Below are 24,908 nucleotides of genomic sequence, written 5' to 3' on the forward strand. Positions count from 1 at the left end.
AATTGCAACTTGCCTTCTTTTGGTTTTTTACATTTTACACTTTTCTCCCTTCAATCATTTAAAATATACACTCACAGAGACACACAACAATTACCGCAGTCAATTTGATAACATCTCATCACATCAAAAGGAAGCCCCATACCCTTCAGCTCACCCTCCACCCTTAGTCCCACACCCCCGGCTTAAGCGACCACTCATCTACTTTCCTTCTCTATACATTTCCCTATTCTGGACTCTCATATTAATGGAATCATATAATATGTGACCTTGTGTGTCTAGCTTCTTTCATTCAGCATAATGTTTTCATGGTTCATCAATATTATAGCACATATCAGAAGTTCACTCCTTTTATAGCCAAATAATATTCCACTGTGTGGCTATACCAGGTTTTGCTTATCTTTTCATCTGTTGAAGGGCATTTGGGCTATTTCCACCTTTCAGCTATTATGAATGATGCTACTCTAAACATTCATATATAAGTTTTTGTGTGGACCTATGTTTTCATTTCTAAATAGACCTGCCTCCAAGTTAAGATCTACAAATAGCCAATACGTACATGAAAATACACTCAACACCCTTAGCCACTGGAGACATGCAAACCATAACCACAATGAGATCCCACTTCACATCCATAGGATGGCTAGAATCACAAAGCCTGCCAGTAGGGAATTCCCTGGTGGTTCAGGGGTTAGGACTCTGAGCTCTCACTGCTGAGGTCTCAGGTTCAAGCCCTCATTGGGGAACTAAAGTCCCACAAGTCATGATGCACGGCCAGAAAAAGAAAGACTGCCAACAACCAGGGTTGGTGAGGATGTGGAGAAATTGGAACCCTCACACACTGCTGGTAGGAATGGAAAATGGTGCACCCACTCTGGAAAACAGCCTGGCCATCCTTCCAACAATTAAACACAGAGTTACACATAACCCAAGATTCCATTGCCAGGTATAGATCCACTTGGGCTCTTTTACTCTGTGGGAAATGAACCATCAGTACTTGGCAAGAACAAAGACAGAGGAAAAGAGAGAAGAAGGAGTTGTGAGCACAGCCTTCATGCAGGAGCTTGCGCTTGCTTTCCTTGATAAGAACATCTCATTTTGATGAATGATTTTGGGGTTGAAGACACAAATATTCATAAAAGATAGCCCCGGGATGACTTCATCAGCTGCTCAAAAAAGAAACCACTGTCTATTCCAATCCAGGAGGAAGACGTGCTAGGTGGGAACTGCAGAGCTGTGCTCAGTCTGACCTCTATACTCTATGAAAGATGGAGATGGTTTTCAAGAGTAACATGAACTGTATTGAATTTTTTGCTTTGCCCACTGACTTGAGAATCTCCTGCGTAAGGTCTGGCATGCCTGTGCTTTTTATTGCTTCAAAATAAATTTCTAGTTCAGCATAGTCGCGAGATGATATGCTAAGAAACAAATCTCTCTCGAAAAAAAAAATGCTAAGAATATAGGCATAATTATACTTCAGAGTTAACACAAATTGCACTGGTATACATGAAGCGCAATACATTTTCATGTGTAATTGTTTTTTAAGTCCTTCATTCTCAAAGAGGCTGCAGGATGAGGTCTCCAAGACCCTGATTTGTGTTACAGCAGAGTCACCTCTGACGGGTCTATGTCTCAATCATTATTTTATCCTTTTTCCTCAAAAGTTCTAGGCACACAGTGGTTCTGTGTATGTTTGCTGAATAAACCACAGACAAATGACAACTGGGAATTCCAGAAGTGCAGTCAGGACTCCAGAAACTGTGGGTGTCTCCAAGACACTCTGGCCGAATTCCTTAGTCTCACCATGATTTTCCGTCTCAACTTGAACCTTATGCATGGCCTTTGTTACAGAACTCCTACACAGGACAGGCCCCCTCAGCAGGGAAATAATCTGACCTAAAATGTCAATAGTCTTTAGGTTGAGAAACCCTTATGTAAATAGAATCACATGCGATCTACATGTTTTTATTTTATGTATTTTAACCCTTTGATTATGATCACTTAAAAAAGAAACAAAAACGTCATATGGAGGTGGGTAGAATCCCAAACAAAGAAAACCCAGAGTTGCCCACAAATCTGGTGTTTTTAGAGCTTGGATTTGATTTCAGTTCTTTTCGTCTAGTTTTTTGACTGATTTTTCTTAAAATGGCATCCATTGGGCTCAAGGCCCTAAGATTCCCACAAAGATGAGGTTCAAATGGGAATTTTGCACACACCCACACAGGTACACACTGTCATTTGCATGCAGACATACACCCACAGACACACACACTCAAAGACACACACACCACCAAAGACAGACAGCAAACTTCACCACAAAAACACAGTCGCACAGAAAAGCAGAAACTCACCTTTCTTTCCAGGGGGATGTCTATTTCATTGGTCTAATTCAGACCCCGATGGTCAAGCTGTTCCTAAGCCCAGTTCTCAGTCTTCCCCCTCAAGGAAGGAGAGATGGATTTTTTTTTTCCTTCAATCAAGAATATAGATTTTTAAAATAAACACTTCTGCGTCTCAAAGCAGGCTGCACTTCCTAAGCTGCACATATTGATCAGCATTTTATTGTGAGTTTTCTTTCAGTTGAACTGGAAAAAATATAATCTAATTATGTCCTTAGTGACAGTTGGGAATCAGTTGCACCAAATCTGACGGGGTGTGTTTGTGTGATTGAGGTGTTTAATTTGGGGGAAAACGAAGTGGAAGCTATGGCCATGTTTTAATGAATTAGCACAGAATCTCTCTTAAGGGCTGAACTATCACAAGGACACAAAGCCCCCTCTGAAGCTAGAAAAGATTCTACCCATAGAACTGAGTCAGGGTGGTCCAAGGCCCCTAGATACATTTAAGCATTAACATTTTACCAACGTCTCTTCAAGAGTCCCAGGTTGTGGCATAGGAAAGACAGAAATACTCCAAGTCTTGGCTCAGTTCAGTTCAGTTCAGTCGCTCAGTCGTGTCCGACTCTTTGAGACCCCAAGAATCACAGCACACCAGGCCTCCCTGTCCATCACCAACTCCCAGAGTTCACTCAAACTCATGTCCATCAAGTCGGTGATGCCATCCAGCCATCTCATTCTCTGTCATCCCCTTCTCCTCCCGCCCCAGTCCCTCCCAGCATCAGAGTCTTTTCCAGTGAGTCAACTCTTCGCATGAGGTGGCCAAAGTATTGGAGTTTCAGCTTTATTTTTTTTCTTTTTTTTTTTAATTTTTATTTTTATTGGAGGCTAATTATTTTACAATATTATATTGGTTGGTTTTATCATACATTGACATGAATCCACCCTGGGTGTACATGAGTTCCCCCTCCCGAACCCCCCTCCCACCTCCCTCCTCCCCTTATCCTCCCTCTGGGTCATCCCCGCATACCAGCCCCGAGCATCTGGAGTTTCAGCTTTAGCATCAGTCCTTCCAATGAACAGCCAGGATCGACCTCCTTCAGAATGGACTAGTTGGATCTCCTTGCAGTACAAGGGACTCTCAAGAGTCTTCTCCAACACCACAGTTCAAAAGCATCAATTCTTCTGCGATCAGCTTTCTTCACAGTCCAACTCTCACATCCACACATGATCACTGGAAAAACCATAGCCTTGACTAGACGGACCTTTGTTGGCAAAGTAATGGCTAAGATTCTATAAAGAGAAATAACCTGGGCTTGTAGATATTCCACACTGTGGTTCTCTAAGCTGCTGATTCCCAGGTTGTTCTATTTCATAAGCCAATAAAATATTTTTTTAATTTGGGAACTAAGATAAAGTTGCCTTATTTTTCGAGGGGTAGAGGGTTAAGAGGGCTTCCCTGGTGGCTCAAATAGTAAAGAATCCACCAGCAATGCAGGAGACCCAGGTTCGATCCCTGGGTCAGGAAGATCCCCTGGAGAAGGAACTGGCTACCCACTCCAGTATTCGTGCCTGGAGAATCTCAAGGACAGAGGAAGCTAGCAGGTGATAGTCCATGGGGTCGCAAAGAGTCGGACACAACTGAGTGACTAAGCACGCACCCATGGTACAAGGAACACCATTTGGGGACCACTGCTCTGAGCCAGGTGATAAAAAGGCCTCCAAAATAGAGCACGGAGTCCCTAGGAAAGATCTGACAGAGCCAGAATGCTCACATTTCTCACCATCAATGAGCAGACACTCACCAGGAGCATCTACACATCCAGCCTCAAAAGGGGTTATACAGGTTCATTGTAATGCCTTTGCTTTGATCCTCATCATCACTGCAAAGCTGTTTGGTCTCAAGATCTAAAATTCCCACTATAACTACATTCTCCCGTCTGCCTCCCCACTCCCACACCTTCTCTCTTTTAAATTTGCTCTTCACAACCTCACCACCTTCCTGCTTTGCCTTCCTCATCAGCCTAGACCCGACACTCATCTCCAGCTTCCTCAGTTTCACTTCAGTTTAATTTTCTTCTATTATATTCATGCACCATTAAATGTAGTACTTTTTCTTAAAAAAAAAAAAAATCCCATTGTGTCTGATTAGAAATGTCTGTCCATCTCTCCCCACATCGTTCCATCTGAACACAGGGTGAGTCTGGGATGATGTTCACTTTATAAGAAGGAGGTTTATTTCCTGGGGCGGTAAGATTTGAGATGATCTTTCTTTCTTTCCGGTACTTTTCTGTATTCCTTGAATTTTTAAAAACACCTATTTCATTAGAAATAATCAAGGAAAGGACTTCCCTCATGGTCCAGTGGTGAAGACTCCCTGCTTCCACTGCGGGGAGCACAGGTTCAGTTCTTGGTGGGGGAACTAACAACCTCCCCCTGCTTCATGTCATGGCCAAAAATTTTGTTTAATGAATAAAAATTTAAATATTAAACAATCAAAGTATTTTTCAAATCTACTCTGTGCTGCACTTATTCATATACTCATCTAATCTCCCTACTTGATTACAAACTTCCTGAGTTATCTACTGATTCTGTAGTCCCAGCATCAGAGATTCTGATTCAAAAAGTTGGGACCTTGTAAACTGTAGGCCTAGAAACCACCACAAATGAGTCCCTCACAGGTGTTCTAAGGGCATCATTCTGAGAAGCGCTGATACAAAAGGAAGAACCCTCAAGAAGTTTATTCTATAGTTTATTTTCCTGCACTACTTATGTGTGTTAGTCACTCAGTCGTGTCAGACTCTTTGCAACCCCATGGACTGTAGCCCATAAGGCTCCTCTGTCCATGCAACTCTCCAACAAAACTCTGTAAAGCAATTATCCTTCAATTTAAAAATAAATAAATCTTTTTAAAAAGCAAAAAAAATATGGATAATAAACATATTTTTAAAGTTCTAAAAAAAAAGAACACTGGAGTGGGTTGCCATTCCCTTCTCCAGGGGATCTTTCCGATCCAGGGATGGAACCCAGGTCTTCCATGTTGCAGGTGGATTCTTTACCACCTGAACCACCAGGGAAGCCCTCCTGTCCAGCAAAGGAAGCAACTGAAATATTATGTCATCTATACCAATTATGGTACTGATTGTGTGTGTGAGGAATTCAGAAACGGTTTGATCAAGGTTGAGGATTATAGAAAAGTTTCCTCTTTTGGATGCCAAGTCCTACCTCACACACAGTGGTAACTAAACATGGTAACTAAAGCTTTCTCCAGCTTTGTATTCCACGTTTTTTATCATAAATGAAGTGCATCCATCCCCAAACCCAATCCCAGTTACTCACATACATTTGTACAGGAGATCTGATAGTACCCACTCTGAAGGAGAAATCAACACAGCTCTCACGGTGGGGTGAAACAGAAGTGAAATTTTGAGTTCAATTAGCGAGGATGACAACAAAACATTTCCCAGGAGGTGCTTTCGGCAGCTCTGCCCATCCACAACCTCACTCCATTTCAGGGCAAAGCCTTGCTTAAGCTGCACTGGCTTCCATTAGAGTAAATCACATTGACTCACAGAAAATGCAGGTGCAAGACAGAAAGGTTCTTTTAACAAAGGTTCACATCACACACAGACACACACACAAGCCTCCCTAGAGCCTGACCCCATTCAGGACACCTTGGTTTCCCTGACATCAAAGAGCTCACAGTCCAGGGGGAAGAAACAAGCTTGAACACAAGTTAGAATAAGACAAGATGGAGTAGAAGAGTCCACCTTGACATTTAAACAAAGCAGCACCACGGACTAGTTCCCAAACTGGGCCCCTGACGCAGAGCCAGGCCTGCCCAGGAGACACCTGGGAGTTTTTGCAACCAGAGATCCTGGCTGAGCCTCTAAGCTCCAAAAACTCTGGGCATGAGCTCCAGGAATTGGTATATGTAATAAACATCCTCCCCCGCATGATTCTGATGTTCCTCAGGGCTGAGAAATGTGGAACTATGGAGAACACCAAAGAAGGCACTAATATAAACCCACAAATGTTGATTTCTGTGCAGAACACACTGTTAACAACCCGAGCGCATGATCCCTGATACTCAGAAAACCCTGTAAGGGAAGCATTTGTGGGAATGACTGGGTGTTATGGATCAGAGCCAGGCACCTGCAAGACTCAAACCCTGCCCTGCTGGTCAGCCCTCTGCCTACAGGAGCCCAGTGGGAGTCTCCCTGCAAGTTTTAATACAATGCAACCTATTTTCCAAGGTCACTGGGGCCCAAGATGTTAAACAATCTGCCTGAGTTCTCCCAGCTTGTAGCTGTCCAAACCTGGGGTTCAAACCCAAATCCATCTGACTCCAAAGCTGTTTCTACTTGCTTCATCCCAAGTTGTCCCAGTTTCAGACTGACTGAATACACCCAACAGTCACTTTTCTTTTTAGAAACTGTCTCAGTTTTAATATTAGATGAGGGCTATTTCTAACAGAGTAACCCTGTATCAAGAATATGAAGCAGTTCCCTCACTTAAGCTCTTACACAGACAGACTCAGGAGTCCGGGGTCCCGCTCCCTTTTCTGCACCTTCCTTAGTTTTCCCCACCCGTAAAAACAGGAACCACAATCTTTTGACAGATTCCCTCCGCCAGAGAAGACAGGGAGGAAGGGTTAACTCCATTCGGTTTTTGAATAGACAGCTTCAGGGTCAATGATGATTCCACAGGACAGAAAATATCAGTCACAGAACACTTTGCATTCAAATAGAATGTTTTCGTTTCCAAAGAGCCCTCACTTAGCATCTCATCTTATCCTCCTAACAGTCCTGAAAGTGAAGCAGGCTTGATATTCCTAACCTCACTTCTCAGACAGGAGACTGAGGCACGGGCTTTCCTAATGCCAGACATGGGGTGTGATGACAGGTGAAGCCCACCATCACTGCCAGGCCCCTCACCACCGACTCCTCGATCTGGTGGACTTTAGGCAGAGGAGACAAAAGGGCTGGGTCACTCAACTCTGCTCTCTGAACACCCCTTTTACTGACTAGGAAAGTAAAATCTTGCACTGATAATTAATACAAATTATGGTTATAACTGAAGCCTGATGAATTGGTAACAGCTGGGGAATCAATAATCAATGCCTTGATGGAGTCTCGTTGCTGGCATTCCAGGTAAATTCCACCAAAGGATCCTCATAAAATTTAGCAGCCTTGTTACCCAGTCCAAGCTCACCCAGCTCACCACAGGCCAGGACAGTGAACCCAAGAGATGAGGTGTTGAGGCAAGGAAAATGACTATTTGGAGAGCCTGCTAACCAAGAAGATGGCAGGCTAGCGCCTCAAAATAAACCTCTTATCGGGGTCTCTAGATGCCAAGTTCTTTTATAGATTAGAGATGAGGGGAGGGGAGGAAGCAAAGTAAAAAGGCCATTAACCCTGCAAACATCTCCTAGAAGGGCAAGCCTCAGGCAGGGGATGTGTTAATTTCTTAATTCCTGCTGTCTACAGGTGGACAGGGTTCTGAACAAAGGCACTTTAGTTTAACGGTCAGGCAGAGCTGCGGGATTCTCTGAGGGAAGCCATTCGGTATGATTATACTAACAAAAACAAGTCAAACAAACAGTTTCAACATGGAGTCAGAATTGGCTTCTTCTCTGCAACAGCCTCATCAATTATTCCCCAACCATGAGGAGAAGGAAGGTTTGTTAAATACTTGAAGTTCACCTGGGCAAACTCAGACCCTTTCGTCCACTTGGACCTGAGCCTCAGCCCTGAGACTCACTCAGTCCTCCAAGTCAGTCCTTCTTCCAGCCTTTGGATTAACCCTAGTGACTGCCCACCCAACAGGTAGCTTCACCTTCTTTACACATCCTCTATTTTAAGGCTTTCCTTCAACCTGACCTTCACCAAAGGCTGGAGTAGTTGTTGATAAAACCAAGTCATCCTGGGTAACAGATGGGAATAAGGGAGCAGGCCTCACTTATGGGATCAAGTTCTAAGCAAACTTGAAGAGGGAAAAACAAACTGAACATCTCCCAAGGGAGAGAGCGTGGATTTTGCGTCACTGAAGCTAAAGACGATCAGGGGGTCATGGCAGACCACAAGATCTAAATATGATATAGACTCCATCCTCCCTCACCAACAACTATGCTTCAGATATAATGAAGGTCTTTGCTAAGGATAAGTCAGAAAGATGGGGCATTCTATGCCACACAATAAGGAGGTCCATTGGCAAATATGTTCCAACATCATCTTCCAGAGGATCCCTGGGGTTCTGCCAACACGAGTCCTACATATTCTCTCCCATTTCTGCTGTTGGAGACCCATCATAGTTAGGGGGTGAATAGTGTGCACCCAATCAGGTGATATGCTAAACACCAGAGATACAGTGGGAATCAAGACAGCGTGGCCCCTGCCCTCATGGTGATCTCAGTGTAGAAGAGGGCAGAAATGCATCATAGAATCATGCCAAAAGAAAGAGGTATATCTAGTTGGGCCCAGACCTAAATAGAGAGACAGCTGGTGCTATAAGAACAGGTAACAGGGGGCCAGGCTTCCCTGAGGCGATGGTGACTCAGCTAACAAATGAGATGTTTACCTAGTGCAGGGGGAAGCTGAAAGAGCTTTCCCAGGCAGAGGCAGCATATTCCCAGGATATGCAAAGGCCCTGTGGCAGAAAAGAGCACAGCAGGGGTACAGGAGCTTTAAAGAGACTAGAGAGAGCAAGTGGGCATGCGGACGAACATAGCACCTGCCCCACAGAGGAGCTGCAAGGAGACAGAGGCCTTGTCCATAACAAGTTCAGTAAAAAGATTAAGCAGTAACACAGAACAAGGTTCCTTCCCGGATTTTCCCATGAAGAGATGCAGCGGACTCAGAGGCCCCTCCAACGAAGGTCCTCCTTGACAGCCCCCAGCCAGCTGGATGCAAATTCACCCTCTGATCACAGTCAAATATCAGGAACCACGCAGAACCTGCCTAGGGGGAAGAGGCAGCTTTCTTCCAAAGCTGTGGTCGGTTTCTACAGTCTTTCAGATGGAAATTAAGCAGCTCTTCGCTGGGACCTGAGAGAAGAGCCTCCGTACCCCTCCCGGTGAGACAGCTGACGAATCAGACGCACTGGTAGATCAATCAGCCCGTGCCTGTGAACAAGTTTATGGTGGCAATGAAGGGCTTTATTTGTTTGGCAAAACACGGGGTGGTTTAATCTCCAGGAGGAGTGTCTGTCAGCGCAGGTTTTCTGGAAGGCGGGAGCGGGGCAGACGAGGCTTCCGTTTCATCTGCAGGCCCCTTGCAGAGGAAGCTGGGGAAGGCTTTGCAGCCATCTGGCACACTGTTTGCATCTCGTCTGACTGGGCGGCTGTGCTCCAAACAAGGGTGGATGGGGCAGTTCTTGTCCTGTGTTTGGAGAGGAATGGGAGGGAACCAACAGAGGTTGGGGGGTGGGGGGCAGGTGCTGGGGAGCACCGCCCAGGCCCGGGGACCAGAGCATCCAACCCCACAGACTCTGGGCCACTAAGCAGCCCTGAAGAATCTTCCCAATTCCTCCCCAACCTCGTGCCTGCACACAGGCCCTCCTGTGGACACATACCAACACATACCCACACCCGCCAGAGCACTGCCAGACGGAGTGAGTGGAAGGACAGGACACCATTCACACTTGAATCTCAGATAAACAACAAATCATATTTTAGTGTAAGTATGTCCCAAATATTGCTTTGGGACATACTGATTCTTTAAAAAAAAAAACTGTTAAGTTGAAAGTCAAGCTTAACTAGACCTCCTGCGTTTAATCTGGCAACCCTAGTCCTGAATAAACAACCCAAGACTTGGGTACTCACAGAGAAGGCCACACACACGCAGGAACACCAACATCTGGGCACACACAGGCACCTGCACACAGACAAGCCCACGTGCCTCACAGGGTCCAGGGCAGAAGCGAATCCAAAGGTCAAACTCTGGGTGCTGACCCCCACACTGCCCTGTCTTCTGTGTCTGGGCTCGGAACCAACAGAGTCCCAGCCACCTCGGGGTCACCGGGAACCCAGGACCAAGCTACTGCGAGAGATGCCCTGAGGTAGCAGGACACTCACTGACCTGACCCTGCCTGGACTCCAGTGTAGAAGACACCGCAGAGCCCTGTGGGCCTCGGCAAGCACAGCAAGGGGCTGAGACTGGAGGTTCATTGTGGAGCCTACAAGCTGGGGATCCACTGATGAGCTCATATTTTTGTCTGTACCGCTGCCTGCACCCCAATCTCTGCCCCACCAATCACGCACTGAGAGTTTACTGAGCAGCTACTAAGGGCCTGGCATTGGACTCGACACCAAAGACATACCCCCTGTGAATTCACAGCCCAGCGTGCTGAAAACTCAGCGACAATCTGCCTGGCGCTGGCTGAACATTCACAGCAAGCCAAGCATACAGAAGTGGTGGTCATTCCCTTGAATCCTCCCAGCAGCCAAGGAGGCAGCTGCCATTGTTCTATGATCCCCGTTTTACCTTTGAGGGACCTGAGACCAAAAGAGCTGAAACAGCTTGCTCGAGGACACATGCGGGGAAGCAGCAAGACCTGGAGGAGGCGAAAGCCAACCTTGGAACTTGTGGTAACATAACCAAAAATGTTCAGGAAAGTGAACCTTCCCACCTACCAGTCAGAAGCCAGGGTCCTGCTAGGAGGGGCTGGAGGGACAGCTGGGCCCCCAGGAGTGGCAGGTTGGAGACCGACCCTAGCAGAAGTGAGGCAGGCAATGCCATCTCACCAGTGCCCCTCAGGTTTCAGAGGATGACCCCCACTGAGGATGGCACCTGTGAGCCTTAGGGTGCTGAGGGGGTGAGAAGATACTTACAAGGATGCAAAGACCCGGGATGCACAGGAGCACCGATGCCCCTCTGCCCTGGTTATCCTGCCCCTGGAAACATCTTGGAGAAGCATAGGCACAAAACACCAAACGGTGTGTGCCAGGATCCTCGTCACAACACCGTGTGCAACAGGGAGGAAGAAGAAACCATTCAGAGACCCATCAGCCTAGGGTCAGCCAGGAGCATCCACACAGCAGAACGACTGCCTTACGAATAAGGTGGAGCCCAGGTTCCCCCATGAGATGATGCCCAAGACACATCACTGAGTGAAAAAGAAGCTTTTCTGGACATTAAATGGAGCATTATCATGGCAAACAGATGGGGAAACAGTGGCTGAGTTTATTTTTCTGGGCTCCAAAATCACTGCAGATGGTGATTGCAGCCAGGAAATTAAAAGACGCTTACTCCTTGGAAGGAAAGTTATGACTAACCTAGATAGCATATTAAAAAGCAGAGACGTTACTTTGCCAACAAAGGTCCATCTAGCCAAGGCTATGGTTTTTCCAGGGGTCATGTATGGATGTGAGAGTTGGACTGTGAAGAAAGCTGAGCGCCGAAGAATTGATGCTTTTGGACTGTGGTGCTGGAGAAGACTCTTGAGAGTCCCCTGAACTGCAAGGAGATCCAACCAGTCCATCTTAAAGGAGATCAGTCCTGGGTGTTCATTGGCAGGACTGATGTTGAAGCTGAAACTCCAATACTTTGGCCACCTGATGCGAAGAGCTGACTCATTGGAAAAGACTCTGATGCTGGGAGGGATTGGGGGCAGGAGGAGAAGGGGACGACAGGATGAGTTGGTTAGATGGCATCACCGACTCAATGGACATGGGTTTGGCTGGACTCCAGGAGTTGGTGATGGACAGGGAGGCCCGGCGTGCTGTGGTTCATGGGGTCGCAAAGAGTTGGACACGACTGAGCGACTGAACTGAACTGATCCTATTTGTAATTTTAAAAGATTAAAATTAAACTATATATGCAGAACTATATGTGCCTGAATACACAGAGAAAGGTGTGGAAGGGTATATGTCAACCCCCACTCCTGGTGTCACCTCTGAGAGGCAAGATTGAAGAAAGGCAGACAAAAGAGTTGCTTGCTCTTTGTTTTATATATACTTGTGTAGCCAAAATTCTTTACAATGAGCAAATAATAATGTGTATTGCTAATAAGCAGAACAAAGACCAAGGAATTATACTCATACCATGTAGATGCTTTCACCCAGCCCGATTCCTAGAGGCCAGGGCTTACAACTCCACCAGGACAACACAGAACATGGAATCAAAAAGAAAAATGAAAAAGGCAGTAGATTTTCCCTCCCAGGCATCACACAACTTCCAATTTAAGCCAACACATTTCCAAGTCACAAAGTCTTCCTTATCCAGAGACACAGGACACAAGCCCCAGAGCAGACACAAGTCCTGCCTGGGTTTCTCCTGAAAGGAGGTCTGACAGACAAGGCAAGGCACATCTGCACACAGTCAGGGATGGAGGGACCTGGCAGGAGGGGCCCACACAGCCAAGGAAACCCACTGGGCAGGCCCCTCACCCCGCAAAGGTCTTAGGAACCCAGAGCTGCACGGAACCCCTGAAAGCCTGTTTCTATGACATCCTGGAACACAGGGAGAGGAGGCAGGGAGAAGGAAACGCGCAAGATTCACAAAACCCAGACACACCTGGAGCACACTGATGGTGTCTGCCCTTCTCTCCGCTTTCGGAAATCCACGCTGTCTCCCTTGTGACTTCAGGGTCCTTGCTTGTGCACATTGAGCTCTCCTCTCTGTCTGTCTGCCTCGACCCTCTGTTTGGAGTTCCTTCCCCTCAGGTCTGCCCGGGCCCCCTCCCACTCTGCTGACACTAGTGGTAAAGAACCCGCCCACCAATGCAAAAAACCTAAGAGACGCGGGTTCGATCCCTGAGTCAGGAAGATCCCCTGGAGGAGGGCATGGCAATCCACTCCAGTATTCTTGCCTGGAGAATCTCATGGACAGAGGAGCCCCTACAATCCATGGGGTCGCAAAGAGTCGGACACAACTAAAGGGACTTAGCACGCATGTACACACCCTCCCCCTCTGACCACACCCTGCCTGGGACACTGGCTCCAAGGCGGTGAGGTCCAGGGGTCAGTTGTGGCAGAGACTCTCCGGAGAAGGAAAGGCAGGAGCCTTGTGTACTTGGGAGTAACCTGACAACTTTCCCGCTGGAGCTGATGAGGGAAAAGGCCAGCTCCTCCTCCGGGCAGGGCTCTCGTTGGCCTCTCGGGGGATCTGTGATGCGGGTCAGAAGTACTGTCGCCTCCACATGCAGTTGTGTGCAAGGAAAGCAGTGCAGGAAGCCATGTGTTCTCAAAGGAAAAAAAAAATGGAATTAAATGTACCATCTGCTTATTAGCGAGAGATTTTGAGGCAGACACTTAAATATGCATGCCCAGACATTAAAAAACTTGGGGGTAAATGTTAATTTCAATAACCCGAGTTCTTGTGCTTACAAAAAAAAAAAAATCTTTATTTTCTCTCAGTGATTTGGAGGCTCTGTACCCAGAGTCACAGCACCAACAAGACTATCTCAGTGGACTTTGGCAGCTGTGCAAAGTGGGATCCCAAACACTTGCTGGGAACCTGTCTGAGAGGGATGCTGCCAAGTCTCCGTTCCCTCCCTCCTTTCTCACCCCCACCCAAAAGTCAGACAGCGCTAGGTGGGTATCCAACCACAGGGATGAGGAAAGCCCACTCAAAGCCTCAGTCCTTACTCTGATGCCAGAGACCCGGAAAGGTGAGAGTAGGGGAGCTGAGTTCCTCTCCCTCTGGATTCCCACAAGGTGAGCCCTTGTGACAAACCCAGCCCCGAACTGCATGTATTTCAAGAGCAGCTGTACTCATGGCCTCCATAGCACACCATCAGGGTGCAAAACCCTTCACCTAAGAGTCTCAGCATAAACATTTTCAGCTTCGTGGGCCATACAGTCTCTGCCCCCACTTTTCAACTCTCCCATTCTAGCAAGAAAGGAGCCACAGACAATATGCATGTGAATGGGTGTAGCTATATGTCAATAAAACTTTATTGACAAACACAGGTGGGGAGGGCAGCTTAGGCTGATGGACCAGGGTCTGTCTCCTCTGCTAGAGTAAGGTCTCCAGAAGAACAAAGACTGATCCATCCTATAGACCAGCACCCAGTCTGGCACCTTGTATGTAGGAGCTGCTCAAATACTTGAAGAAGGGATGAGAAAGCAAGTGGCCCCCAGTGCAGAAAGGTGAGGGCTCCCAATGGCACCCTCTTGTGCCAAGGAACACACCAGGGCGTGGCTCTCCACCAAGGCTGGGTCCTTTTCCAACGGAGCATCGAAAAGTGACAGCTCAGTGCTTTAAGAGCACCAAGGCTTTGGAGTCACACACACACACAAACTAATGTTTTCCAAGAGTGTCAAGGCCATGGAGCGTCCTGTGTTTCAATGCACACACCCTGGCTGGGTGCCGAAGTGTCTAGACTTAGGGTGAGCCTTTGTACCCCAACTCCAGTTGGCCTCCATTAAAATTCCAGCAAGAGCCAGCAAGCATATTAAGTCCAGTGTGTTCTTTTCAACGCACATGACCCTTGTTGTCACTCGCCTGTCTGTGGAGCCACCGCTCTCTGCCTGCTGGCCCTCTGGCCCTTCTCCTCTCATGGTTCAGAGTTCCCGGGCTCCCGCTAAAGCCTCCTCTCTCTCTCGCCACTCCTCTCTCTTCCCAGTCAATCCCAGGTATCCTCTTCACCTCAACTGCCATCGACACTGCTGACCTCCAAATCTGAATCTCCATCTCCGACCCATCTGTCTATTAGATGCTGCCACCTGGGTCTCAGAACAACATCAGCCAGAGCCTAGAGTCAGATCTGTGGTCTTCCCTGCCTTTCTGGAAGTTGACTTGACACTGCATCTTGCTCACTCCCATTACCCAAAAGATCCTTAAGTCCTCTGAAACGTATCTCCTGAGGTACACAACTCAAGGTCCTCGATTCAGGCACACAACTCCACCATCATCCAGGCCGCCAGTAAAGCAGAGATTCCTGTCCCAGTGCCCAAACTGGTCTCTCTCCTATTCCCTGAGCTCCAAGTCATTTTCCAGAGGACACAACGGAATAATGACCATCTTGATGAAATTTTTTAAATTAGGAGGACCCTGGCCTGCAGTCTGAATTTCCCCTGAGAATCCCAAATCGAGTTCCAGTTTGTCAATACTGGGGTTAAACCTTTCTGAAATGATTAAGGCCAAGGGCAGCACAGCTCACCCTCAAACTACTCCAGGCACAGAATCATCTATCTCCCCAGACTGTGAGGGGTCTGAACCATCTAGTATGTGCCTCTCTGCTCCAGCTGAAAGGAATGTCTTCCAAGCTTCTGCCTCCCCCAGGACCCTCCACCATCTTACACCCGACTCTTGGTCCCTAGAGGATGAGGAGACCTCCTGCCATTTCCCACTCCGGCACAGCATTCCGCAGACACGTGCCTCACAGATAACAGAAGAGCCGAGGCAGACACACCGCACTCCGGTGGGTGGCCATGTCTTCATGTCAGCTTGAGAGATCGTTGCCAGGGAAATATCTATCTCAGCAGAGAGAGCTTCCACCCTGCGGAGTCCAGCTGTGCTCAAACGGGAATCCTGAAACCCAGATGTTGGTCCAAATGCCCTGCCTCAGCAGCTGGCTTTGGAACTCTCCAAATGTGGGTGTGAACCCTTAGTGCCACCTGCCCTGCCTGCCCACAGCCCTGCCTCCCTGGGATCCTGGACCCCAAGAACCAAGAAGGAAATCAGGGGAACCCAGTGAGATGGTACCTGAACCCAATCTAAGGTTCAGGTGAATGGTATTCCCACCCCCCCCCCAATTACAGGGCTTTCCAAGTGGTGCTAGTGGTAAAGAACCCATCTGCCAATGCGGGAGATATGGGTTCAATCCCTGAGTCGGGAAGATCCCTTGGAGAAGGGCATGGCAACCCACTCCAGTATTCTTGCCTGGAGAATCCCATGGACAGAGGAGCCTGGCGGGCTACAGTCCATAGGGTCACAAAGAGTCAGACATGACTGAAGAAACTTAACGCACACACACATCCTGCTTTATACATCACCAGTGGTTAAGGGGATGGGGATGGTGTCTGATCCACTCGAATAATTTAGGATGGAGATGACCGTTTGTTTTGTGCTTTTTCCATGTCTAAATGTTATGCCAAGCATTTTCTATTTACTAACTTGTTGCTTCATCAAAAGCATATACAACCCACCACTGAGGTTATCCCCATTTTATAGATAAGAAAACTGAGGCCCCTGGAGATCGTATAAATTTATCAAGGCCACAGGGCTCATAAGTGGTACAGCAGGGACCCAAATCCAATTACCACACTCTGAAATATTTTTACAAGTGTAGACTGTGCCTCTAAGCCAAGGTGATTCTGCCCACCTCTTCCTGGGTTGTCACATTTGGGGACAGGGTATCAGTGCTACTGGCCTCTGTGGGTAGAGGCCAGGGATGCTGCCAAGCAGCCCAATAATGCACAGCACCGCCCCCCATAACAGAATACTCTGACTCCAAATGTCAACAGCACAGCACCAAAGTTGAGATACCCAGGTGCAGACCCTCACCAGAAAGAAGGGGAAAGATCTACAGTCTGGATTCACCCCTACAGGGATCCTCATGCTGACAACAACCTTCTCTCTAGTCTCAACCCCAGAGACACGTTTTTAAGTCATGACATGCAGCATGTGGGATCCCAGTTCCCCTACCAGGGATCAAACTCAAACCCTCCACATTAGAAAAATGAAGTCCCAACCACTGCACCAGCAGAGAAGTCCCAACCCCAGGACTCTGGGGCAAAGAGTCCATCAGGGAACTTCAGGGAATCCAATGAGTTATTACTCTTGAAAGCTCAACTCTGCCCAGCAACAACCCAGAAATCTATGCCAAGCTGCCTGATCATGGGAAAAGCTGAACAAACACCTGGGGTTGATAACTAATTACAACTTTTCTCTCCTTCCAGGAAGAGCCATAGGTCAGACTCACCCTGGGGTCACTCTAAAGGAATCAATAGTTCAATTGTCATCACCAATAGAATGATACTTGGATATGTTCTTTCTATAAAATTCTATAAGTAATAAAAAGAGAGAGAGAAGGAATCAATAAAGGCTCTAGGGGGACCAGTTCTTCAATATCTCCTCAGCATCACTGGTCCTACAGGGGGCAAAAGGAATCTGTAAAACTTCTGATCCCTGGTGAGGGGTCAGCCCTCACAAGTCACATACCTTCTTTCCACCACACGTCCAGCAGGACCTGGGTGCTGAGAGGCCTCCTGGGGCTCCAGTTTAGCTCCTAAAAGCATCCCCTAGCAAACCAGCAGAAGATGCAACCCCCCTCCTTAAAGACAGGGGCTGAGTCCAGGAGCCACTCTGAGCGACAGTCAGTCACACATAAACCTCAGCCATCCAGGATATCAGATACAGTGATGGGAAAGGGTATTTTATCCTTAAAAACATCTACATACAACACGGACAGGGAGGTATTGCCTGTGCAGCTTCTGCAGAGATAAGCCCAAAATGATCTGCATCCAAAAATAATCTGCTATCAAAGAAAAAGGATGTTTTCGACATTTTGGCCAAGCTAATGGTCTACACAGACAAAATTTCATGAAAAAGCATTCTGTTTTTCTTGATCCATTTGGACATGGTCTGTGAGTGAAGAAACGGTTCTCTTCCTTAAAGAAATAGCTGCTGCTCCTGGCACCAGCCTGAAACTGCTTCCAGATTCTTTAAAAAGAATATTCTTATAGACATGGAAAAGGAGAAATCTATCTGGTGGGCATTCTGGGCAGCCTGGACTTTGGCCAACCTTTAGACTTGAAAACCAAGACACCATCTTTATGAGGGGCCACTGTCCCCAGAAGATCCGGGTATCCCATGGAACAGGGCCTGTTGACATATGCTTTGCACCATGGAGGCAATTAAGGCTCAGAGAGGTTAAGCAACTTGCCCCTGGTCACTCAGCTAAGGAGAGCCACAACCAGGATCCAAACCCGAGTAGTCTGGATCCAAACCCACATTCCTAAGCAGCCCACAGCACTTGGTCACTCCATTCCATTCTGGTGTCCTGGTTTTGGGCAAAATTCCATGTGAAAGAGGGAGGTGACAGGGGCAGGGAAGGGCTTCTGACAGTGGAAGTTTCACGGCCCTGCACAGCCCCATCATCACATCTCAGACCCGGGATCTCTCCTCTCATCACACTGCAACGCGTCCCTTTCCATGACGTGTCCCAGAAAACCTTCCCCCAACATCATCCTTCTGGCATCACAGAGAGAAATTCACCTGGTTCGGGTGTCCAGGTGGCCCACGATCTGAACTCAGTCACAGCCACGGGAGGCAAGGGCTTGGGAGCAACACCTGAGAGCAGCCCCCTCCCCAAGTCTGCCGGGCTTTGGCGCGGCCCAGTGAAGGGGAAGCAGGCAACTGACGCCGGCGAGGATTCGGGAGAAACAAGGGGACCTCTTCCTTGTGGGCTCACTAGTCACCAATCAAAATTTTAAGGTGAGCTCGGCTGAGCAAATGGTTGGAAGAAACAAAAAGGTCAAACCCACTATCAATTTAAAACTCTCAAGGTGGCGGCCCTCGCCAAAAGGACAGCCGTCCAGCCAGCCCTCGTTTGTCCTCCAGACATCTGTGACCCCCAAATGTGAGGTCCGCCGGGTCACAACTGGAAGATTCAAAAGAGGAAGCAAAAAGCAGGGGCCAGGAAGGTGGGTCAAGCTGGCCAAGGAACTCTGTCCCACACACACCTAGTGACTCACATATGTAATGCAGCAAACCACCCCAAACGTACCCTCGGCTGGTGGGTTCCAGAGCCAGGGCACCCAAGGGGATGCACAGAACTTTGCTTCACCATCCTTCTCTGGAGAGATAGGCAGAGAAGAGTGACTCCAGAGTGGGAAGCCTTCACCTGCCTCCTCTCTCAACTCTCCCTGCCCAGCCAGCCTGGAGGGCGGTGACAGGAAGATGGGGGGTTGGGGGGGGGCAGGCAGGGGGGCTTGGTGAGCTGACACCAGTGCATGTGCTGGCCCTGACCGGACACGGTTTTCAGAGCCTGTGCCCCTTACTTCCCACCCAAGCCCCTTACCAGGTGGAAGGCGACCAGCAAAAAGTCCCAGAGAGACGCCTCAAACCGCTCTGCCCAGGATGAGGCTGTGCAGGGTGAGGGCTCCTCAGAGTAAAACCCCCACCCCCCACCCCCGTCTCCTTTCCCTTCTGGGTGCCCCCAGGACACAGAGCGCGCCCTCCCTTTCCGAACAACCCCAGAGTCCACGGGTCTCCCAGCCAGCAACAACAACGACGTGGCAGAATCAGCAGGTCGATCCGACATAAACAAGAAGGGAGTTGCCACCAACAACGGGGCATCTAGTTTCTCAGGAGGTCCCCGCAAGCTACCACACCGCGCCCGCACGCAGGAGTTGCTGCCCAATTACCAACTTGGAGCTGACCGCCGACGGGGTGCAGCCCTGCCCCCCGGCCCCCACACCGTCCCTCCTGCGCCCCCGCTCACTTACGCCTCCGTCCTCGACACCTGTCTGGGTACCGGTCTCTTCCCTGCCCAGACGCGGCGCGTCTTCCCCTTCCTCCCTCGCCGCGCTTCCTCCTTCCAGCCCCAGCCTCAACCTCTTCTCCTCCGGAGGGGCGTCCTCCGCCTCCCGCCTCTGCCGGCCATCCCTGCCTCTGAGCTTGCCCGTGTCCTCAGGGCTGCTGGAAGGGCTGGCCATGGCTCCGGGGGCTCTGCCTGCACTTGAGGGAGAGGAAGCACCCAGCAGCCTTCCGAGCCGAGCGGCCTGTCGGTGGGAGACCGGGCTTCTGAGCGCGGGCTCGGTGGGTTCGCGCGGCTGAGCTCGGAGCTGGGCTCCTCCGCGGACCACTCCTGTCTCTCTGCCGCCCCCTGCTGGCTGCTCGCGGGCACAGCGGGCACGCGTGGACGAGGCCTGCGCGGGTCCCACCTGCCCCGGGGCCAGGCCCGCTCAGAAAAATCCTGCCCGCTCCCCACCCAGTTCGCCCACAAGGACGGTCTCCCTGCCCAAGGAAGAGAAGGGAGAAGGGATAGACAGACGTCCACTTCTCCAGCGCCCTGCGACGATGGACACCCTGGTCCTTGGTACTGTTTTGCATCTTGAACCGTTCGGAGGTGATTGGAAAACTGAGGCTGCTCAAAATGCCAGGAGAATTCAGCCTGGAGAATGATGACCATATTTCAAAGCTGTGCTTATCTATCAAGGGTGTCTGTTGAGCATCACTATGAACCAGGCATGGCGATGGGGGTTGGGGGGAGGGCGGTGAGGGATCGTTTACAGCAGTGACCATGGCAGGTATTGTCTCTGCCCTGGTGGAGCCCAGTGCAAGGGGGGGGTGGGGGCAGGTGGTGACTGACGGACGTTGCCAAAGGACTGCAATGGAAGCGTGCGGAGGAGTGTGTTCGTCGCTCAGTCTCCAACTCTTTGCAACCCCATGGACTATCCTGCCCCCCAGGTTCCTCTGTTCATGGGATTCTCCAGGCAAGAATACCAGAGTGGTAGCCATTTCCTTCTCCAGGCGATCTTCCCGACCCAGGGATCAATCCCGGGTATCCTGCATCGCAGGATGCTGGGGAGAGAGGAGCCTAAAACAGCAGCACCTCAGAAGGTCTGGGGCTGGGCAAGGGGCAGAGGAAGTGAACACTGAATGGCGGTGAACAAGATGAGTAGTTCTCAGCCAGGTGAAGGGTGTTCAGGCAGAGGGAACGGGAAAAGCCCAGAGGCCGGGAGGGAGGCAGCAAGAAGCCTGTGGGGCCGCAGCAGGGTAGGCGAGGGGAGCATGGAGTGGTGGGTGGAGAGGTTGCCGGGGACCAGGCATGCAGGGCAGGGCCAGGTAGAGGACCACTGGGGGGCTCAGCACAGCAGCAGTGCAGATGGACAAAGGGAGGAGCCATTAGGAGACAGTTTGGAGTGATGGGCTGATGAATCTGAGTGGGCCCCCAATGTTCCCTTAGCACCAGTGTGGGGCTCCCTCCTCAGCTCCGTGATGAGTTGAGCCAGGAGGTATATTCCAGACATTTAAGTGTCATACCCAGCGTTCAGAACAGGCTGAATGAGCACCAGGCTCCGACATGTCCTGAGCTTCCCCAACCAAGAGCTGAGACCATGTTGCACTTGCTTGTCAAATTTTTTCTGCCACTAAGCTCCTGCAGGCAGTTGCTGCCTCTGTCTTGTTCACGATTTTATCCTTAAAAAGTCCTCACAGTGGGTAGCACACAGTAGGTGCTTAAGAAACATTTGTAAGATAAGTAAATGGATCTGCTCCCACCCAGTGGTCTCTGCATCCTGCGTGTTCTCCCTCTTGCTTCAGCTCGTTCCCCTCTCTTCCACCTCTTCCCTCTGCCCCAGCACAAGTAAAGCCCTGTTGTTATTCCCAGAACAAAGGAGGAAACTGCGGCATAAAGAAGGCACCCTATAGTGGGAATGGCTACCACTGAATTGGGAAACCTAGATGCAATGAGGGGGTCCCTGCATCCCAGAATGGCAGAGGCCAAGTGGCAGCTCTCAGCCGTCAAGGCAAATGGTCGTGGGCTGAGTCAAAGCATAAGTCAGAACAGTCCGACTCACACAAAACTGTAGCAGCAGCCGGTCGAGCATGGTGATCCCAGACGTGATACAGATCTCAGTCTACTGAATTCTTAGCTGATCTGTACAAGCAGAGGAGATCTAGGTCAAGGGAATGAAAGCCTAACTTGAATCATAAAAACAGATGGTCATGACCCCTCAATCACATCCCAGACTTCAGCCAGTTTGCAGACTCCAGGAGGCTGGGTCCCCTTGAGAAAGGACCTTGATATACTGCCAAAAATATATACTCTTAACCCTTCTCCCAGCCTTCCCCAAAGGGACCTATGCCTTTTATCAGAGTGACTACATGGGGGAACAAAAACAGACATTTCCAGGATCACTGAACACAGACTCTGATCTGACACTAATTCCAGGAGACCCCATCACTGGATTGGAGTACACAAGTGAGACCCCATCACTGGATTGGAGTACACAAGTAAGATCAAGGCTCATGTAGGTCAGATGATCAGCACAATTTTAGCTCTACCATCTCACGATGGTCACAGGGGGTCACCAAACCCATCCTGTGGTTACTAATACAGTGGCAAACCTGGGACTCAAACCCAGGGTGTCCAGCTTAGAGGCTGTGCTCTTAACCACGAAACAGTGTGACATCTCTACGAAGAAAGTATTGACTATAATTCAGGATTTCAGTCCCACGCCCAACCCAAAGTCATCGTGTCAACCCTATTTTATGCAGTATTCGAAACTAGGCAGGAAAATTAGGGACAATCAAAAGGTCACAGGGCCTGACATCAAAAGAAAGGGCATGAGTTTACTAAGCCAGTGGGGCTAGATCCCTGATGGACCACTACTCACCTCCCTGGCAGTTTGAGTAGATCTGATGGTCAGAGTGGGAGAAAGCCCAGAACAAAAGTAAGCCCTTTCACCGTCTCACCTGAGAAAAGGTCTGTAAACTCTTTGGGAGGCCTTTCAGATATAGACTAAACCAGCAATAAAACAAGCTACAGGGACTTGGACTGCAAAGAGATAAAACCAGTCAATCCTAAAGGAAATCAATCCTGAATATTCACTGGAAGGAGTGATGCTGAAGATGAAGCTCCAATATTTTGGCCACCCGATGTGAAGAACCAACTCATTAGAAAAGACCTTGATGCTGGGAAAGATGGAAGACAGGAGGAGAAGGGGACAACAGAGGATGAGATGGTTGGATGGCACCACCAACTCAATGGACACAAGCTTAAGCAAGCTCAAGAAGATGGTGAAGGACAGGGAAACCTGGAGTGCTGCAGTCCACGGGGTCACAAACAGTTGGATACAACTGAGCAACTAAACAACAATGGTGATGGAAACTATAAGAAGTTATGGCCCATTTGAAGGAAGGTACACCTTCTGTATATGAATTCCAAAGAAGAGCAAGGAGAGATAAGAAAGCCTTCCTCAGCGATCAATGCAAAGAAATAGAGGAAAACAACAGAATAGGTAAAACAAGAGATCCCTTGAAGGGAACATTTCATGCAAAGATGGGCTCGATAAAGGACAGAAATGGTATGGACCTAACAGAAGCAGAAGATATTAAGAAGAGGTGGCAAGAATACACAGAAGAACTGTACAAAAAAGTTCTTCACGACCAAGATAATCACGATGGCATGATCACTCACCTGGAGCCAGACATCTTGGAATGTGAAGTCAAGTGGGCCTTAGAAAGCATTACTACGAACAAAGCTAGTGGAGGTGATGGAATTCCAGTAGAGCTATTTCAAATCCTGAAAGATGATGCTATGAAAGTGCTGCACTCAATATGCCAGCAAATTTGGAGAACTCAGCAGTGGCCACAGGACTGGAAAAGGTCAGTCTTCATTACAATCCCAAAGAAAGGCAATGCCAAAGAATGCTCAAACTACCGCACAATTGCACTCATCTCACACACTAGTAAAGTCATGCTCAAAATTCTCCAAGCCAGGCTTCAGCAATATGTGAACCGTGAACTTCCAGATGTTCAAGCAGGTTTTAGAAAAGGCAGAGGCACCAGAGATCAAATTGCCAACATCCGCTGGATCATGGAGAAAGCAGAGAGTTCCAGAAAAAACATCTATTTCTGCTTCATTGACTATGCCAAAGTCTTTGACTGTGTGGATTACAATAAACTGTGGAACATTCTGAAAGAGATGGGAATCCCAGACCACCTGACCTGCCTCTTGAGAAACATGTATGCAGGTCAGGAAGCAACAGTTAGAACTGGACATGGAACAACAGACTGGTTCCAAATAGGAAAAGGAGTACGTCAAGGTTGTATATTGTCACCCTGCTTATTTAACTTCTATGCAGAGTACATCATGAGGAACGCTGGGCTGGAAGAAGCACAAGCTGGAATCAAGATTGCCGGGAGAAATATCAATAACCTCAGATATGCAGATGACACTACCCTTATGGCAGAAAGTGAAGAGGAACTCAAAAGCCTCTTGATGAAAGTGAAAGAGGAGAGTGAAAAGGTTGAACTGAAGCTCAACATTCAGAAAACAAAGATCATGGCATCTGGTCCCATCACTTCATGGGAAATAGATGGGGAAACAGTGGAAACAGTGTCAGACTTTATTTTTGGGGGCTCCAAAATCACTGCGGATGCTGATTGCAGCCATGAAATTAAAAGACGCTTACTCCTTGGAAGGAAAGTTATGACCAACCTAGACAGCATATTAAAAAGCAGAGACATTACTTTGCCAACCAAGGTCCGTCTAGTCAAGGCTATGATTTTTCCAGTGGTCATGTATGGATGTGAGAGTTGGACTGTGAAGAAAGCTGATCGCCGAAGAATTGATGCTTTTGAACTGTGGTGTTGGAGAAGACTCTTGAGAGTCCCTTGGACTGCAAGGAGATCCAACCAGTCCATTCTGAAGGAGATCAATCCTAGCTGTTCATTGGAAGGACTGATGCTAAAGCTGAAACTGCAATACTTTGGCCACCTCATGCAACGAGTTGACTCACTGGAAAAGACCCTGATGCTGGGAGGGATTGGGGGCGGGAGGAGAAGGGGACGACAGAGAATGAGATGGTTGGATGGCATCACCGACTCGATGGACATGCGTTTGAGTGAACTCCGGGAGTTGGTGATGGACAGGGAGGCTTGGCGTGCTGTGATTCAT

General features: G+C 48.7%; 1 protein-coding gene across 1 annotated transcript in view; it reads right to left on the reverse strand.

The window, feature by feature from the left end:
• LOC148773694 (uncharacterized) overlaps positions 1-20,065 on the reverse strand; it is a 1,710,192-nt gene extending 1,690,127 nt beyond the window's left edge. Inside the window, exon 1 of the mRNA XM_088833129.1 lies at positions 19,729-20,065. Within this exon, the coding sequence (XP_088689255.1) occupies positions 19,729-19,938 (210 nt within the window). The 5' untranslated portion in view covers positions 19,939-20,065. The remainder of the gene's footprint in view (positions 1-19,728) is intronic.
• Between the last annotated feature and the right edge of the window lie 4,843 nt (positions 20,066-24,908).

Source organism: Moschus berezovskii, chromosome 27, assembly GCF_049115385.1.
Source record: "Moschus berezovskii isolate FMDL1 chromosome 27, NW_MosBer_1.0, whole genome shotgun sequence".
NCBI lineage: Eukaryota > Metazoa > Chordata > Mammalia > Artiodactyla > Moschidae > Moschus > Moschus berezovskii.